General features: G+C 48.3%; 1 protein-coding gene across 5 annotated transcripts in view; it reads right to left on the bottom strand.

Moving 5' to 3' along the window:
- The window catches only part of TERT (telomerase reverse transcriptase), a 37,206-nt gene extending 22,692 nt beyond the window's left edge, over window positions 1-14,514 (bottom strand). For 4 of the 5 annotated variants that reach the window (XM_078866268.1, XM_078866266.1, XM_078866267.1 and 1 more), the window contains exons 1-4: window positions 13,910-14,514; window positions 12,294-12,640; window positions 6,284-6,467; window positions 2,664-3,990 (exon numbers count right to left, since the gene is read on the bottom strand). In XM_078866268.1, the coding sequence (XP_078722394.1) occupies window positions 2,664-3,990; window positions 6,284-6,467; window positions 12,294-12,640; window positions 13,910-14,188 (2,137 nt within the window). In that variant the 5' untranslated portion in view covers window positions 14,189-14,514. Of the gene's footprint in view, window positions 1-2,663; window positions 3,991-6,283; window positions 6,468-10,402; window positions 10,596-12,293; window positions 12,641-13,909 lie in introns of those variants that run through there. The other variant, XM_078866270.1, reaches the window with a different exon arrangement.
- Between the last annotated feature and the right edge of the window lie 4,152 nt (window positions 14,515-18,666).

Genomic DNA, 18,666 nt, shown 5'->3' with positions numbered 1-18,666 from the left:
TGGCACAAATGTGCTTGTGACTTATCAGCATTTAAAGGGTCCACACGTTTTCACATCTCTCCTACCCTAACCATTAGAAAGCGTATATTAAAAGAGTTTTACAAACATTTAAGATCTTTTAGTGTTAGTGCCTTTATCAACATTTGATAAAAGTGGACATGGAGTGTTACCCCTTACTCTGCTACCATACAGTTTGTCAAACAATTCCTTCACAGAGCTTGCGATGTATTTGAATATATAACTGCACGGCCACCAAAAAAAATCTGATGAAAGTCTGAGTGTCGAGCTGAAAGGAGTGGTGATCATTATCTGTGTTGGCGCCTTCAACCAGCTATGGAAATTCTGCGTTTACAGTCACGAGAAAAAGCCCACCACATAATATTCAAATAGAACTCTGATGCTCCACGAGGCTTGACAAGCTGGTATCAGCCAAGAGATTGGCCACCAATCCAACAGTGGAGAGAGAATAGCCAACGAGTATGTGAACACAGTTTTCCTACGAAAGAGCAAAGACAAGAAGCCTCATCAGCCAGCAAGCCCTTTAGGTGCTTAATCGGAGAGCAAGGATAAGAGTGTAAACAACATCTATCTCAATGCCCTGTACTCCTCAATCCTGCTTGTGCCTACCAATCACAACCCCCTTTTCTTGAGTCTATCTTAATTTTCTCCATTACATTCTATTCAATTAAATCGTTCACCCAATGCAGCTATGAGAGGTATAGCATCCTCTGCATGTAGCTATACTTAAACACCGGGAGTGTATTTTCTAGATTGTTTGTTAAGGTCCGGCTCTCTGAACTGCACAGTAACACGGACGTTACTCCGGCATGTTTTCAGACGAAAATCGATCTCACTGCTCTTACAAAGTAGATAACGTAGTCCATCACAACCCCAGCTACTAACACTATTCTCATAAGCCCCTGTTTTATACAACATAGAAACTAAACATACGCAATCTTAATTTTGGAGCTTTCGTGACTGCAGGAATTATTCTTTGGTTCTTTCGGTAAAGTCACGTATAAAGATAAAATAATAAATTAAATAATAGCATACGACGTTTTGATTGCAACACAAGCAATCATCATCAGGTATAATGAAATAGCGACATAAAATCTAACCAGGAAACTATAGACAGACATATAAGCAGACAGATATCACCAAGATACATAGAGAGAGCAACACAGGTACAGAGAGGGGTGATCGTCTCTGTGGGGTGGCCTTAAATAGACAGAGGGGGGCAGAGGCAGAGAGAGGGAGGGGTTAGAGAAAAAATGTACATGTCAATGAGTACGAAGAGACGCGTAGTAAAGTACGCAGGCTTAGAGGGAGAAAGAACACACTAAATTAAATAACCTAGCAAAGTATCAAAATGTTATGTAAAACGACACAGAGAGTCGGTCAACACACAATTAACGCATAGCCTGGTCGATTACGTATTTCAAAGATTGTTAAGTTAGAATTTAAGTGTGAAAATTCCAAAGAAAGACAAAACATAAAAACAAGAGGAACGGAGACACACAGACAGAGCTGGGTTTTTTGTTCTCTCTCTCTGCCTGTATATTTAGTGTAATTTGTTCTGTCTACACTCGTTTTTTGTCGTTCTTAGGTTCTGCTCCGTCACAGCCCGACAGCTGTATCAAGTAAATGAGAGATTACAAGAGATACCACTCCGTATATATAATGGTTGAGGGGGGGGGGAGAGGGCCAGGAACGGCACACTTTTTATTATTATGGTAAGGTGCAGTCTATCAGTAACCTGTAATCGTTGTCTGTCAAATAAGATGGTCCACATAAGTGTAGTTAAATCTTTTTTGCATGATTAATCACATCTTTCCAATGATTACTCAGTTTGTAACCATCATCACGGTTGAAATTATATACAAACACAGACACAATTTCAACCGTGATGATGGTTACAAACTGAGTAATCATTGGAAATATGTGATTAACCATGCAAAAAAGATTTAACTACACTTATTTGGACCATCTCATTTGACAGACAACTATTACAGGTTACTGATAGACAGCCAGTTTTGTTTTACCAGGTTTAGCTTCTTTTTTCACACTTTTGTTATGTAGGCTAGGCGTAGTCACAAACCGAACCTCTCCATAATAAAGGCTCAGTCATTTGTTAGGTAGTCTATTACCATCTACATGGCAGAGGCTCGGTCTCATTTGCAGCATTTTGTTATGTAGGCTATAGGCGTAGTCACAAACCGCACCTCTCCATAATAAAGGCTCAGTCATTTGTTATGCAGTCTATTCATAGTCTCAAGCCGCACCTTACCATAATAATAAAAAGTGTGCCGTTTCTGGCCCTCCCCCCCTCAACCATTATATATACGGAGTGGTATCTCTTGTACTCTCTCATTTACTTGATACAGCTGTCGGGCTGTGACGGTTCCACCTGAAGACGGAAACTTGTGTTCCCTCCGAAACGTCGTGATTTTTATTTTATTTTTATTTTACTTTTATTAATTTTAATTTATTACCTACGTGACTTTACCGAAAAAACCTAAGAATATGAAACACATACACTATACATACGAGCATATGCGTTACATATGCCGTACACGTATACTGTACAGTAGATGTGTACGGTGCGGCTAGCCAATGCTTTGCTGGTGCTCGGGAGGGGGCTGTGCGAGGCGCCGTGCCCCTACCGAGGTGCAGCCAGGTGCAGTCTTTGACGCGCACGCCGGAGAGCATCTCGCGCAGGCCGACCGCGTCGTGGTGGCCCATACCAAGGCTCCGCTTCACCAACCGCATCACCTTGCGCCGGTTGTGAGCCGAGCCCCACACGTCGTGTGGCAGCACACGTAGCAGCAGCTCATGCAGCAGCCCAAACAGCTGCATCTGGCTGCAGTGGTACTGGGGGCGCCTGGGGGTGGCATCGCGACGCCATCGCCGCGATGCGTGGGGGGAGACGCAAAGTGCACGGTCGAGCCAGCCCGCGTCCGAGGCGTCGTCATCGGCACTGTTGCCGTGCGAGGTCTCCGCTTGCGGAGGAGGCGTCTTGCCGGGCGCCGTCACCGTGCATCCGGGGTAAACGCCAGGCGCTCGCCCCCTGTCTTGCAAAGTAGACGGGGTCGCGCACTTCTCGGGTGCCACGGTCGTGCCATGTAAACAAACGACTTTAACTGCGAGCGTGTGTTCCATCGTCGCCGCAGCAATCGGCCGCGTTAAATCACCGAGAATGGTGGATGCCGTCCCCTGAACAATGGCAGCAGGAGGTGGAGCAGCAGCGGCCACTGCAGGAGCAGAGGTCGTCTCGGATGAGGGGACCAAATGCGTTGCGTTGTTGGGGGCGCCCCTACGCTTCCAGGTCAAGTGACTCCTGCTGGGTAGACCCACAGGGCAGTGACGCTGCACGATGTCGAGCACGCGGCACTTCTTGTAGCGCTTGAGCAGCTCGAGGAAGAAGCCCTGCATCTGCACGAAGCGCTTGGGGAGGCGCCTGCACGCCCGCCGCCACGCCGCCTTGCTGACCGCGTCCCCTCCCGCCCCTGCGGAGCTCATGCCCGCCGCCCTCCCACCTCTCGCCACGCTTCGTCCGCGAGCTTTACCCTTGCCAGCCACCGTGCGCTTGTTGAGCTCGAAGATCTCCCTCATAAGATTTCGGGCACCGCTGTGGCTCACCTTGAGCCGGCTTAAAATATGGCTCCGAGGAAAACCCTCGCGGTGTCTGCGGGAGTACATCACTTTGTGCCAGTAGAACACGACCCCTGGGTTCGTGCAAGCCCGGCGGCTGCTCCCGCGTGCGTCGTCCTGCGCTGCATTTATGCCACCCCCTCGTCGCCCGTGTACTCGTGGCAGGGCCGCCGGGCTCGGCTTTGCCGGGCCTCCTGCCATCTCCAGGGCCATGGCCCGGGGAGATGCCGGATCTATTGCGTGTCGACCCATTCCAGCTTCGGCGCTGGGGCCTGGCTCAGTGTTGGGAAAAACGTCACCCTCGCCATCCAATCGAGGTCTTTTTGCTTCGGGTAAAGTCTGGAAATGAGGGTACGTAAGCAAAACGAAAAACACATTTATTATTACCGTCAAGTAAAAGTGTGCTGCCACACTCAAAAAAGCACTGGGCAATCCTCATCCATTTTAAGGCCTACAAACCAGTGAGTTATGAATAACAGTTGACTTGACTGCAGTAGATGTAGAGTGCACGACTGCACAGCAGTATCCCATTTTCCTTCCATGACATGCTGAGTGTTAACAAGAACTTACATTTTGAAGGCACTAAATCACGTAATAAAATGTTAATGCAGGAGCGCACAATGCATAGCTAGATGGTGGTGGAGCACAGCTGCAATGCAGCACCAGAGGCAGCAAGGGTTTGTGGATCACACAAATGTTCTGGCTCAGATTCACTCCTAGATAGGTCAGAATGGGGTCATCTTGCAGTGCTGTCGCAAAAGGACACTTTCAGGGTATACTTAGCGTATGATCCAGTTTAAGTAAGTTTGAATTTGTATGTGTGATGGATTCTATGTAAGATTGATTTATCTACCCACGTAACTTCCTCTGTAATCTGCCATCGTTGACCCCAGCTGCACACCTGTGATAAAGGGCTCATCAGGTCCTTCCACCTTCATCGGGTTCTTCCAGCATGAATCAAATGTCTTCTGCTTATTAAATTATCATAGCTGGAATTCGGCCTAAATGAAAAACAATGAGGTTCTTGTGCAACCATTGATGTACTTATGCAATTTGAACTCATATACTTTATATATATATTTAGTGACTGTGAATACATTTAATGACTGAATAAACTAGGTTCTCAAGTTTTCCTATACTGCACCCCTATCGGTTTGTGTATTGTTTGTTATTGCACCTTTCTGACCTGCCCCTACTGGACATCTGTGAAAAAGATCTTCATAGCTCATTGGATTCTTCCAGTATAAATAAAGATTCTGATTCTGACTGATGTGAGACCATCAACTCGCAAGGCTTGAGAACCTAGTTTATTCTTAGGTGACCACCTGCAATGAGCTCCAGGATCTCTGTCGTGAAAACTAGGGCTGAACGATTAATCGATTTCAAATCGAAATCGCAATTTGAAACAATGCGATTACTTTCTTATTGGAATTGTTTTTTTATTATAACTCTATTTATTTAACTTAACAATTGTTCTATGTTTGATTGTTCTATTTCAATTAAAACATTCTAATAAATACGTGTTGGAAGCAATTCATATATTTTAAGTTCTCATCCTTGCATTAGAATATATAGAGTAGTTCATATTTTGGTGGTATCATGTGGTAATGCTCCATCACGTTTCAAATCTATTGCACAGTGAATATTGAACTGAAGCGTGACTTAAGAAAACTTTCATCGCAAATCAAATCGCAATATCTGTCAGGAAAATCGCAATTAGATATTTTCTCCAAATCGTTCGCCCTAGTGAAAACCCCCGTGCATCTGACCACCACACGCGCTATTCAATGCAAATGTAGAGACGTAAATAGAGTCTCTATGGTGTGTATGCCATCTATGTTCACGAGCAGGTAAATGTGTATGTTATGTACATCTCTCGGGCACCGGCGGAGACATGGCAGGGAATCGGGCCCTAGAGGGCAGGGTCTCGTCATAGAGAGAGAGAGGACGTTACCGACACGGGGTAGTGAAGGGAGCCCGAAAATGGGGTTTTTGGGGACACGTGACGCTGGTCCCGGTTCCGTCGGGAGAAACCAAGCAGGGGGCGTGGCCGGAGGCGGAGCGAGGCCACGCTCGAGAGAAGGATGGGGGCGGAGCGATTGTGGTGGTCTGGGTGCGGGAACTCGGTGTGTGCCGGCGCTTCGGTCTTCGGTCAGTGGAGTTACAGTCCTGACCCAGTTACGTAGTGACTCCGGTAGGGGGTCTAGTTAACCGATAGTGTTGTTAAACAGTAGTCCTGTTGGGCTGTGTAATAAACGTGGTGTCTCCAGTTGCAGTGTGCATCTCCGTGAACCCACTACACAAATATAAACCACATGTAAAAGGGCGCCCTCTTCATGACCACTAAAAGTGTAATTCAATCACAGTATACATATACTGTCGCAAGAAAGTAGGTTGAAGCCATTGGTGGTAATTCCACATTCCCACGGCGGGTCTAGACTCTGCAGAAGATGACAGACTGTTCATTATTTTACCCACCCTGGACAGGTAAGGGGCTGAGTCAATCACTGTTGGAATTTCAACTGAGAAGCATCTGAGTTTGAAACAAGCACTCCTACCACAACGCCACATCGGGTAAAGCATGACGAACACTTCCTTGCTTCTCATCCATCACATTCAGCCCTTCACTCACCTCGTTATCCATCTGAAATTTGTGTAAAATCTGGAGTTGACGTTCGCAGTTTCTTCTGGCTGCTGTCCCTACGTCCGGCCGCTCTGGGTTCATTCGAGCACCTCTCCCTCTTCCGCGACCACCACCACCACCACCTCGCTGCTTCACGTCTGAGTGAGCCATCACCAACCGCTGGCTGCACAGACTGGAAGAGGAAGGAGCAGCTTAATCATCAATATGAGGATGTTTTAATATTGGTAGTTGTTTTCAGACTGTAAACTGCCCTCGAATGATACTTGCTGCATGCGTTTTCAGTTGTGCTGTACAGCTCTCCAATATTTTTTCGGGTTGTGCCATGCGGTCTGGCATGATGCCTGACGTTTCGCTCTACGGGCTGCGAGTTTTTTCAGAAAACTATGAATTCTGAATTCAGGTCTTGAAAACAGAGGAAACGTTAGAAATCCTAGGTACAATCCGAAAACATGTCAGAGATCCATGGAATGTTGTAGGTTAAGGGCACTATACAGCCTTGATTGTATTATAATTACTAGCGGGAAGTACCCAGGGTTGCCCGGGCGAAAAGTATATTTACAAAACTCCTCTTAAAAACATAACATACATACACAAATACAGTAACATGTAATGTATGTGTAATAAGCCACTTCCACGACACATCGTGTAGAGGGTACTTCTTATTTATTTCCTACAATGGGCACAACACAGGCCAACACTGGTTCTTCCTCTCACTGAATATAATTCTAGGCAATAATACCTCTACTGACTACACACACAGCCAATCACTCAGTGGGGACCCCTCGCCTTCACTCGTCTCTGCCGCTGGCTGACGGCGTGAAGATGACGGCGATGGAACCCACGCAGGAGATCTTCCACGTGGCCGGATGACGGAGAAAGATGTCGGTGAACAGCGACACACCAGGACCCAGGATCCACACGAGCCCCGAGCTCTGGGTTCGCTCCCCCTTATATCCCCCCAGGCGTGGCTAAGCCCCGCCTCCGGCCACGCCCTCTCGTGAAACCTTCGAGCAGGTTCCCGGAGCATTTCGGCTAACCCCTCCTATTACCTTTGCCCCAGATACGCCTCCTTCCCTGATTGGCAGTTACCTCTGTGGCTGTACCCGTGAAACCCTTCCCAGGCCAGTAGGTGTCACTTTGTCATGTCAGCAGGTGTAACCCTGTCATTATATATTGTATAAAGTATTTGTGTATAAATTGTACGTGCTTAGAAGAATGCAATATAGCGTAACAATTTTTTTTTATAGTCCCCGCTGGCGATGTTTACTACGCATCGCAGCAGTTTCTCATTTATGCTGATTCGAAGTAGGAGAGGCACAGGACTGGTTCAGATAATCATCACAGGTGTGGGCCATAAGCGGGAATCGAACTCAGGACGTGGTGACTTACACACACACACATCGACTCACACACGCACACATCGACTCACACACGCACACATGGACTTACACACACACATACATGGACTTACACACACATCACCACGACTCTTGTGCCACCATGCGGCCACATGAAGTGTCGAAAGCCCGCTGGCAGGAGGTAACGGGGCAGACCCAGGTGCCACAGGTCGACTGAGATGACTGGCTGATGCACCAACTGTGCCCCCTACTGTGCCAACATGCTGTGTTTTAACAACCCGACGCTCTGCTCGTTGTTGTGATCGTCGCTCCTCCGCCCTCCGTTGTTGTTGGAGGGCGACTGCCTCCAACTGCCAAGTAGCGTCCTTCACGAGCCTCCTCCACAGAGGTCGACCTTGACACCCCTGGTACCAGCCATCGGCAAGTCCACTCAGCTCCACATCCTCCTGTACCACATCATTCCATCTCTTCTCTAGCCCGTGCAGCACCCGTTTAGCCCCCTCGATCCGGCCGAACACAAGCTGTTTGGGCATGCGGTGATTGGGCATGCGGGCTACATGGCCCAGTCAACGCAGCCTTGCCTGCCGGAGGATGGAACTTTGTCCAGATCTTTCGAGGATTTGTGAGCTCACACAATCCAGCCTGGTTAAACCCAGAATTGATCGTAGGCAGACCAGTCTAAATGTTTCTAATCGGCGAAGATGAGAAGGGAGGGAATGACTGTAGCCGAGAAGACCCGAAGCTTCGTGCGGAGCGACAGACCAGGTAGCTTCCACACAGCGTTACGCAACCGATGAAAATATAATGCCGCTCGACTGATTCGGAGTGAGACCTCTGCTATTAAACCAGAGCCGGTCATGAGCACACTGCCCAGGTATGGGAAACTCTCCACTCTCTCCACAACTGCCCCATCACCGATTGGAAGTTGTGGGGGTGGAGTGCCCGATGGTACAAAATACCCAGGCAGGTGCTTCGTTTTGGTGGGGCTGATGGTAAGGCCCCACCTCTTAGTGGCACACTCCAATTTCAGCAGCAACGCCTCCAACTCCTCCTCTGAGTGAGCCACAATTACCAAGTCATCGGCATACATAACGTGGTTGACCAATAGGGAGCCATCCCTTGACCGCACCCGGGCATCGATCAGCCTCCCATTGTATCTGTACCAGATGGAAATTACTCCGGTACAGCTACTGAAGACTTCATGAACTACGTGGTCGAAATAGATGTTAAATAATGTTGGAGTCAGAGGACATCCCTGTCGCACCCCAAGGTGAACATGGAATGGCTCCGACTACCGGCCACGTAGTTTTACACGGGCCCGCTCACTGTCATGTGGAACACGTCCAGTGGTCCAGACTGTTGCTATGATGTCATGTAGGGCAGTATGTGCACAAACGCCACCCTCCCTCAGCATTTCGCTTGGGAGATCATCACTGCCCGGTGCCTTTCCTGGTCTCAGACTCTGGATCGCCTTCAGTACTTCCTCAAAAGATGGCACCTCAGACAGCCACTCACAGGGGGTATTTGAGGCACCGCAGCCTCAGCAGGGTCATCCCCACTTTTTCCTACAATGTTTTCCATGTGGAGGGATTTCCCCTCCCCCAGGACTTCACAGAAATGCTCAGCAAATCTGCAAACCTGTTCCTGGGGGTCGGAGATTGGATCATCATTTTTTCCCCTAATGATGGTAATAATTGTGGCGCTGCAGGTTACTTTTTTTATGGAATTAAATAGGGATTTGTGATCGCGGGCCATTGAGGCACACACAACAACAAACGCCATTCGCCACTAAATGGCGGTGACGTCACCACGATGCTTGTGCCATGCCATGTGCACCTTGAGGCCACGTGAAGTGTCGAACGCCCACTGGCAGGTCACGGGGCAGACCCAGGTGGCACGGGTCGACTGACTGAGATGAGGCACACACAGCGACGTACACACACACATGGACTCACATACACATCGACGCACGCACACATGTACTTACACACACACACAACGCACACACATATATGGACTCACACGCACATATGGACGTACACACACATTACTTTGATATTTACCAACTAGGTTTGTAAATAACAGTTTTGTATGCACGTGACTTGAGCGAAAAAAGCAAGGGAGAGGGGAAAGGCACACGTGTGTAATAAGTAATAAAGAGCGACGACGAGGGTGTTCCGCCATTTTTGTGCAAATATTTGCCACGAGCAAAAGCGGCAAAGAAATGATAGGCAATGAATAATAAATCAATTAATCCTACCTACAACTAAAAGCAGATGCGCAACAATTAAGCATAAGTGTAAATATGTTAGAATGAAGTGTATATCTTGGTTTGCCCCTGTGCAGTCAGTGATATTACGTGGCTGCTTATGCCTCAAGAGTACAGAAAATGGCTATTCTTCCCCTCAAACTTGTTTTTTCTGAGCAGGACAGTGATATCTGGAAATGTACGTATGAAATGGTTCGACAGAGACTTACACACTGAATTTGGGAGGCAACACTATTGATTATTAACACAACGGGTAACTCTTAACATAGGGTGGTGACCACCGACCTATCCTCGCTAACACACATCATCACTCGCTCGGAGGGCTACTGGTTGGCCACGCTGACTTGAGGCTTGACTCTTCTTCTTCACGAGGCATCCTCATGAGGCATCTTCAACCCGGACCCGAGCAGCCCCGCACCAGGTGCGGAGCCCGATTATATGCGCCTCGGCGTGTTCGGGCCACACCCCGGCCACGCTCACCTTCGAGAACTCTCGAGAAGGCTCTTCTTCTGACCACGTGGCTCCCAGGGTGCCCCTGGGCCCCCGGCCCCCACCTTTATCCGGTCACGTGTCCAGCCGGGTTCATCCAGAGTGCCACGGCCTCACACAACCCCCGCGGTACTGACCCACGGCCTCCAGACCCATCCCCGATCCGGCCGTGATGTCATTCGCGCATGCAGACGTAGTGACGTCACGCGCGTGTGTGTAGGCCCACACGGTAGTGACATAGCAGGTCACTACACGTATTTTAAAAGAGAAAACGTGTGCATAAGTGTCATTCTCTCATGTAAAGAGGTGGTCGCTAAAGCAAAGTTTTTGGGGAATAATAGGAATTTTGTACATGACAGTTTAACAGGACCCTGCGGGGTGGGCTGGTAGGAACGAATAACCAAAGAATATAAACATAATGTATTATTACACTTGTTTAGCCAGGAAAGCCCCACTGAGTCTAAAGGTTTTTGTAGGGTCCTGCCAAGTGTTTGCAGTAGGGGGCGATGTTGCTACACCTAATCGGACGATCCGAAGGGAGATTTTGAGGCCTAGTTCTAGGCTTTAGGCCTAGCTGTAGGCTTTAGGGCGCTGTCAGTTTTTTATTTAAGTTTTAATTAAAAGCTATCTGAGGGAATTATAAGGGAATGTTACACGTGTTTAGCCAGGAAAGCCTCATTAATTTAAATGTTTTAATTAAAAGCTATCTGAGGGAATTATAAGGGAATGTTACACTTGTTTAGCCAGGAAAGCCTCACAGAGTCTAAAGGTTTTTGTAGGGTCATGCCAAGTGTTTTCAGTAGGGGGCGATGTTGCTACACGTAATCGGACATCGGACGGACGGACGAAATAATCTATTGTAGGCTGGTCCACTTCGTTCCTACCAGTAAAAGTAGCACTTAGTAGTCAGGGTGAAAATGAGTGTTACTTAGGGTAACTATCATCAAACATTGTTTGAGGCCGGTAAATAAATATTTCATAACGGGAATAGTAAGAGTAAAGAGTCATGGTAAGAAAAGTTTTAAGGGAGCTGTTAATCTGTGTGTTAGTTACCTTGCACAGTGTCCACACGAATGGGAATTGCCCCCTCCCCCCCAACAAAGGCGCGCGACTTGGTAGGAGCCCTCCCCCCCCCCCCCAAACGTGTGTGACTTGGTAGGGGCGAGCATGCACAGACGCGTGCTTTGGCGAGCTCGGAGGTGCGACGTAATAAATAACCAAAAACAGCACTTAATCGCTAATTAAAGTACTTTAAAGGTGACGGACACGAAATCGGAATAGCGTTGGCTCACCACGGGGCTTATGGCATGCTACCTAGGTACTTTTTTTCAACGGTTTTACTTAACTTGATTCTTGTGTCGTGGTCAAATCTTGTAATCAAAATTTTGTCTACTTCCTGTTGTCCAATCAATTCCAAATTTTTCACACGTACTCAAATCCGGTGACAATGCATGCCTGTATCAAAATCAATTAATTCACTACTTTAAAGCAATTTACATTTTGTATGGACGCCTTATTATTTAGATATATTTGTGTAGGTAAAAAACGCCGCGGTCCCTAAACTCTCGAATCGTCTCGCCCAAGAAGCAGGCGCCACTTGTCTCAGGCACGCCTGCTCTGTGTGAACCAGTTACGGAAGTAATACATTAATTCAAGTAAGCGTTGATGTGGGAGCAGGCGCTGCTTCATTGACGTACTTCTCGACCGTGAGTTAAACGAAGTTGTTAATAAAACCGTTGTTTAAAAAAAAATTTTTTAAGGAGTTTATTTAAAGGTAAACCCCATGGTTCACAAGCCAAATCCCTCGCCAGGTAAGATTATTATTACTCAGCGCTTAGCTGGCAAAGGCAGTAAACATGCACACCCGCAACTCCACGCTAACCTGTTGGGTGCAGAGAAGTGGCGGCCCGACACAACCAGGTCATAGATGGGAACGCCGCAGAACTGGTAGTAGCAGGAAGGCGGCACGCACATGAAAAGAGAGCACACCTCCACCAGGTACTCGAAGACCTGGTCCCCCATGCGCTCCATCAAGGTCCCCCAGAAGCTGTCGTTCATCATGGAGGCAGTGGTGTCGTTGGTCCAGTGCGTACGCAGCTTGTGCACGGACGGCAGTGTCGGCTCGCTCGACTCGCATGGCCTCGCCAGCCCAAACGCTACTACATTGCGCTTGCCCCGGCTGTGGATTCGTTGCAGCAAGCGACTCATGAGCTCCGTCTGGCTGGACAGCTGTGGGGTCGAGAACATGGGGCTAGGCATAGGGTATGCGAAGGCAGCTGCCGTGCGGATGCTTCTGGTCAGTCACAAAATAAAACTAACGTGTACAAGCACAGCCCTGTCAATCCACTGCTGGGTAAGTTACCCCATGCCATATGGGTCATGGGAGTTTCACCACGCTGGTCAGTTTGGGTTGGTGACATGAAGGAGCATCGTCGGAGGGTCTAAGTAAAACACAGATATGGATTTTCTTGTACGATCTGCCTATGTGGGCTCATAGTAGCCTATCACACCTGTTTTATGGATGCTGGTTGTCCATTCAAGCACAATCCACGCTCAACCCTCCTTAGTTTCCGAGAAATCTGATGAGACTGGGCACATTACTGATCAAGTTATAGGCTCCCTAAGCTTAAACATCCTTCAAGGTTTTTTTGCAACAAGTCATTCAAGGAGTTCTTACAATTGCACAGTTCATTACCTCCACCGCAACATCTCCTCACTCCGGACCCAACTATAACAGGGTAACCTTGCCTTGGCACACAAGGTGGCCAGCACACGCCCGGCCGTCTTTGTTTCCCAAGTGGCGATATTCATACCTCTCAACCGACACAGTTTACCCGTATTCTTGTACAGGGAAATTTAGTTTGTAAGTACATACGAGATAAAGCCGTTTCAATACGAGCAAACATTTTTTTTTATCAATTTGTGTTTCTCCTTTGTGATGGGAATTTGTAGGATGAACGTTGAGATTTATAAGTTCAGAAGGTGACCACTAAGGTCCTGAATTGTTCTACAATAAGGTAGGCACTGATAAGGGGTTGACAGTTGTGGATATTTACACATCGCACCAGGTACTCATTTGAGGCTGAGTCGACCTAGGCGAGTCCCAGGACGGGTTCATATATTCGTCACTGGCGTTGACCGTGAGCAGGACTCGAAGTCTGGACGCCGGTTTCGCGGCGCCTCTCGGCACAGACACAAAGATCTCCCGTGTCGCCTTTACAGGCTGTTGGGGCAATTGTTGTTAGCGAGCAGCAAATATGAAGGCCGGTACGGCACACGAAGGGGGAAGTCGCCAGAACGGCGCCCGACCGCCTTTAGTCTCCCCATTGTCGATGTTCGCGCACCGCGTTCTCGTCTGAGTCGACTCAGAGGAGACCCAGGACCGGTGCCCACAATCGTCGCTGGGTGTTTGGCGGGAATCAAACTCGGATCGGTCAGCGCTCTTCACTCCGACTCCCCACACACACACGCGAGACCCCACACACACCTCCCACCGACCTGTCTGAGCGAGACGGGCGGCGCGAGGTCCCTGGCCCCGCGAGGCACGCACACCAGCACGGAGGCCGCGAGGCTCGCCAGCCCCGCGTCGTCCCCGGCGCGCAGCAGGGGCCCCCCCGCGGGCGAGCCGGGCTCGGCCGCGGTGGCCGCGAGCTCCGCGACGAACGCGTCGAGCGGGGCGCAGCGCGCGTACAGCCCCCCGAGCAGCCGCCTCGGGGCTTCCGCCCCCCTCGCCACCTCCTCCTCGTAGTGACACGAGCGCGACGAGGTGGAGGCCATGCTTCCCTCGTCAGGGGCGAGAGACGCCGCCCAGACAGGGCCGGATTCAGGCTATGAGGGGCCCGAGTACAATGCATACGGTATTGCAATGTTTATTAAGCAATACAAAAGTGTTTTACCGATGTAGAATTAACACGTTTATTCGACTCGTGGTCAAATCATCAAGCGTGAATCACTCGCTATACCCGTTTCCGTAAACACGCGTCGTCATCGCAATTGAAAGATAAATAATCGCTCCCACGGCCTCGCTGCCGCCGCTCAGCTGCGTTCATTCAATGTGGAGACGCAGCGCCTCGAGGAGGCGGGGGGGGGCTGAGTCGCGATTGGCCCGGGGTGGTTGGCCCAGCCCCGCGCCGGCTGTGGGGCGAGGGGCCCTGGGGAGGGGCGGGGACTCGTGAGAGCTGAACGCGGTGACGCCACCAAACTAAAATATTTGTTTATTTTAGCAGGTATAGCCCACTGAGCTATTGTAGATTTTTTTTCAGAAGAGACCAGTGCCACACATTATAGTCCAACGAAGTGGCTTAGGGGCCCTCCATAAATGACGTCACGCACCTAGGGGGGGGGGGGGGTCAGACATTTGTGATGCCGTGTGACGAGGGGGTGAAACATCGTCCACAATCGAGTGACGTCATGTATGGACGGCCCCTTATCATCGTGTGATCTTGATTTATACTAAATGTGGAGGAACAAACCCAGACGACCTGGAGAAAAATAAACGCGACCAAGGGGAGAGACGCAATCAAATTCCAAATATTACAGCAGGGGTCGGGATCGGGATCGAACCCACGACCTCCTGTGCACCAGGCGAGGTAGTTAACATCTCGCCACCGATTCTATTTCATTCTTGCACACGATGGCAGCAGCATACATTTGAGAGCTAGATGCCAATGTCGAGATCTGCTGCTCGCCACGAGAACAACGAACGGGCTACAGGGGCCGAGAGCTCATGTAGCTTTGCTTTTCGTCCTTTGAAGGCGCGATAATTTTATCGATGGATGGACTGAGTCAATCTCCCCAGCCAGAATTTGAACTCGCAACCTTGCAAGCTGCTCTGATATCACATATCACCGGTACTTAGAGTTGGCGCGTTTCAGGTGGGCCCATGTGTTGACGTGGTACCACTGTACATGGTCTCGGCATAAGGCATCGGGGTCACTTCGTCATTCTTGAAGAGCCATCGAGGGATTGGCTTCCGATGAGGTGGAGCTGTTGCCCTCCCGTGCCAGCAGTGAGGGTGACGGGCGTTAACCGGGTCAGAGGGCCATTCGCCAGGCAACACGGCAGAGACATCCTAGCAGGCATTTGGGGTCGAAACTCGTTGCCTGCATTTATAACGCCGTGAATTGGGGGCTGAGTTATGCAATAAAAATGATTATTTATAACATGTGCGATGTTGAATTGTCTCTTCAGCACCACGGTTTTTGCATAGAAGCACTCTTACAAAATGGAGCTGTATACCATCCACAAAAGCACCATGCCATGACCTCACAAAGTTCCATCTCCCAGCAGCTCACTTGTATACCCGTTTTTTTTGCTAGAGGCTATGTGTGATCCTTAAATCTACACATTCGTTGAGAACTTACCCCGATTTAGTGAAAAGTGCACATTTTTGAATTTCCCGCTGCAGACCATGTCACTGCCAACCGCACACTCGCCTCTTGCTCACTGATAGCTCCTGATTTGACAAGCCAATTGTTAGACCTACACCATACCGCTTTCTCAGGAAGTCCATGTAACAGTGTCATGTGTTCCAAATTCCGTGAGTTGGTAGCACTTCCAATGCACGTGCAATGATCCTGACATTTAACTGACACTCTCCCCAAGACAGCTCTGCCATAGTCCCCTTACACGATCTAACAACTTCCATACTCAACAACCAGCATCTATCAACCGTGTGTGGGGGGGGGGGTATTTACAATATTAACGTATATGTACACGAAGCAATGTCATTCGGGTCAGCTTTTGTATAAGAATTGGTTTTACCCTTTCTGGCAATAAAACAGGTGTTAAGATGTTACAACACTAAACAAAAGTTTTCAAGGAATCATGTCTGCATTAACCACACATACTTGTGGTGAACATGCAAACAAAAACATCCTCTAGTAATATATGCATTGTCTTTTAAACGGATTGGTCCACACCAGACAGCTTTCTGTATAGCCTAGTCTCAAACAGTGTTAGACCAAAAAACGCCAAAAGGTGAACAGCACAAATACAGCACTATCAGGGCATTTATAGCTCGGGGTGAGCAGCTACATCATAGGAGCTTTCATATCAGGATTCCTTATATCATGATCCCTTGCAAAGGGGTTTTGTTTGGTGTTTTAACATCTTAACCTGTTTTATTGCTAGAAAGGGTAAAACCAATTATTCTATATACTGGCAAAAATGTCCCATTATCTTCAGCTTTTCTGATTCTATGAGCACATTCCTAAATCCCAGGCCTCTGCCGAGATTGTGAAGGTCATAGACTGCTGGCCAAGGGGCAGTGCATTCCCACGGCCTCAACCTCCCAGCACAACTAAGACGAGTCACCATTAATGAAGCAGACAAGTATCTGGGAAATTAGGCACGTGAGATGATGGAGTAATACACTTGAGGGTTTCAGACTTAGTTTATGTGGTGATTTACTTAGGACCCTTTAAAAAAAGGTTTGAACCGCCCTATAAACTGCACCCAGCATGACATGATTGATGATGCCAATGCCATTCTCCAAAATGGCACCATCACACATGGGAAACGAGACCTTTGACCAATTAAGTTATTGCGACGATAATTGAAAGAGTAATCAGTAGCACTACTCGAGTCAATTTTGGCAGTTGCAAAGCGGTGACCAAAATGGCAACTTGGACACTGGCGGAATGCACGTAAATTGGGGTTTTCCACAACAATGTAAAAAAATAGTTAATTTATATCTGAAAACAAAAGAACACAAACAAAAAGACTCCCAAAAAGTAGGCATTTATTTTATTGCAAGGCACATATAGAAGGCAAGCTTGTATGGGCCAGACGTGCCAAGAACATAAGACATTAGACGTTTTCACAAAGTAGCATTTCTAAGATCTTAAGCAGGGCACACGCTGCCAGCGGCTTGAAAAATGCCTACATCACTTGTACAAGAAAACCCTATGACGCTTGCTTCAGAAGGAGTTTGATGTCATCCTCAATGCCAATGGTATGGAACTTCCTGCTGTAGCGCTTGAAAGGCTGCCCGTCGGGCCCATATGATACTCTTAGGGTCTTGCAGGAAGGAGATGGGATCATCAAATGGCAGGGGAAGCTTCTCCTTGATTAATTCAAAGGCTGGGTGCATATCCTTGCCGTTCACCTCACACTTAGCGAACATGGTGAAGTGGGGCTCATACCCACTGCCTGGGCGCACATCCTTCAGGATGTTCAGGATCTTCTCGTTCTGGGTGTTCTCCTATGACACACACACCAACATGATAACGAGCCTAATGCATTGTTCCACCATGTCATCTCACGAGCAATTCAAGAACGTTGCCATTCTGGTTACCAAAATAAACACGTTCCTTCGGAGTGGGCAGGTAGGAACTTGGTTGGAAAGCGCGGCGTTCGGAGGGGGGGGGCAGTTGGATGAGTGGGCATGTTGACCCTTCCCCCCACCCTCCCCGAAATTGTCAACCAATCGCGGCGTAGCTCGGTGTTCGGTGGGGAAGTGCATGGGTGGGCGGAATTCCGGATATGCACGACAGACACATCATTCCTGGTGGGCAGTGTGGAACCTGTTGTTCCTACCTGTATAACACTCTAGGTAACTACGACTCACACACACATACACTCACTCTCACACTCTCAGACTCACACTCTCAGACTCACACACACACTCACCCTCACACTCTCAGACTGACACACACACACTCACTCTCACACTCTCAGACTCACATACACACTCACTCTCAGACTCACACACACACTCACATCTCACACTCTCAGACTCACACACACATACACTCACATCTCACACTCTCAGACTCACACACACATACACTCACTCTCACACTCTCAGACTCACACACTTACTCTCACACTCTCAGACTCACACACTCACTCTCACACTCTCAGACTCACACACACATACAGTGAGGGAAAAAAGTATTTGATCCCCTGCTGATTTTGTACGATTGCCCACTGACAAAGAAATGATCAGTCTATAATTTTAATGGTAGGTTTATTTGAACCGTGAGAGACAGAATAACAACAAAATCCAGAAAAACGCATGTCAAAAATGTTATAAATTGATTTGCATTTTAATGAGGGAAATAAGTATTTGACCCCCTCTCAATCAGAAAGATTTCTGGCTCCCAGGTGTCTTTTATACAGGTAACGAGCTGAGATTAGGAGCACACTCTTAAAGGGAGTGCTCCTAATGTCAGCTTGTTACCTGTATAAAAGACACATGTTCACAGAAGCAATCAATCAATCAGATTCCAAACTCTCCACCATGGCCAAGA

This window comes from Lampetra fluviatilis, chromosome 22, assembly GCF_964198595.1.
Source record: "Lampetra fluviatilis chromosome 22, kcLamFluv1.1, whole genome shotgun sequence".
Lineage (NCBI taxonomy): Eukaryota > Metazoa > Chordata > Hyperoartia > Petromyzontiformes > Petromyzontidae > Lampetra > Lampetra fluviatilis.
This window is presented reverse-complemented; position numbering and strand designations above follow the sequence as displayed.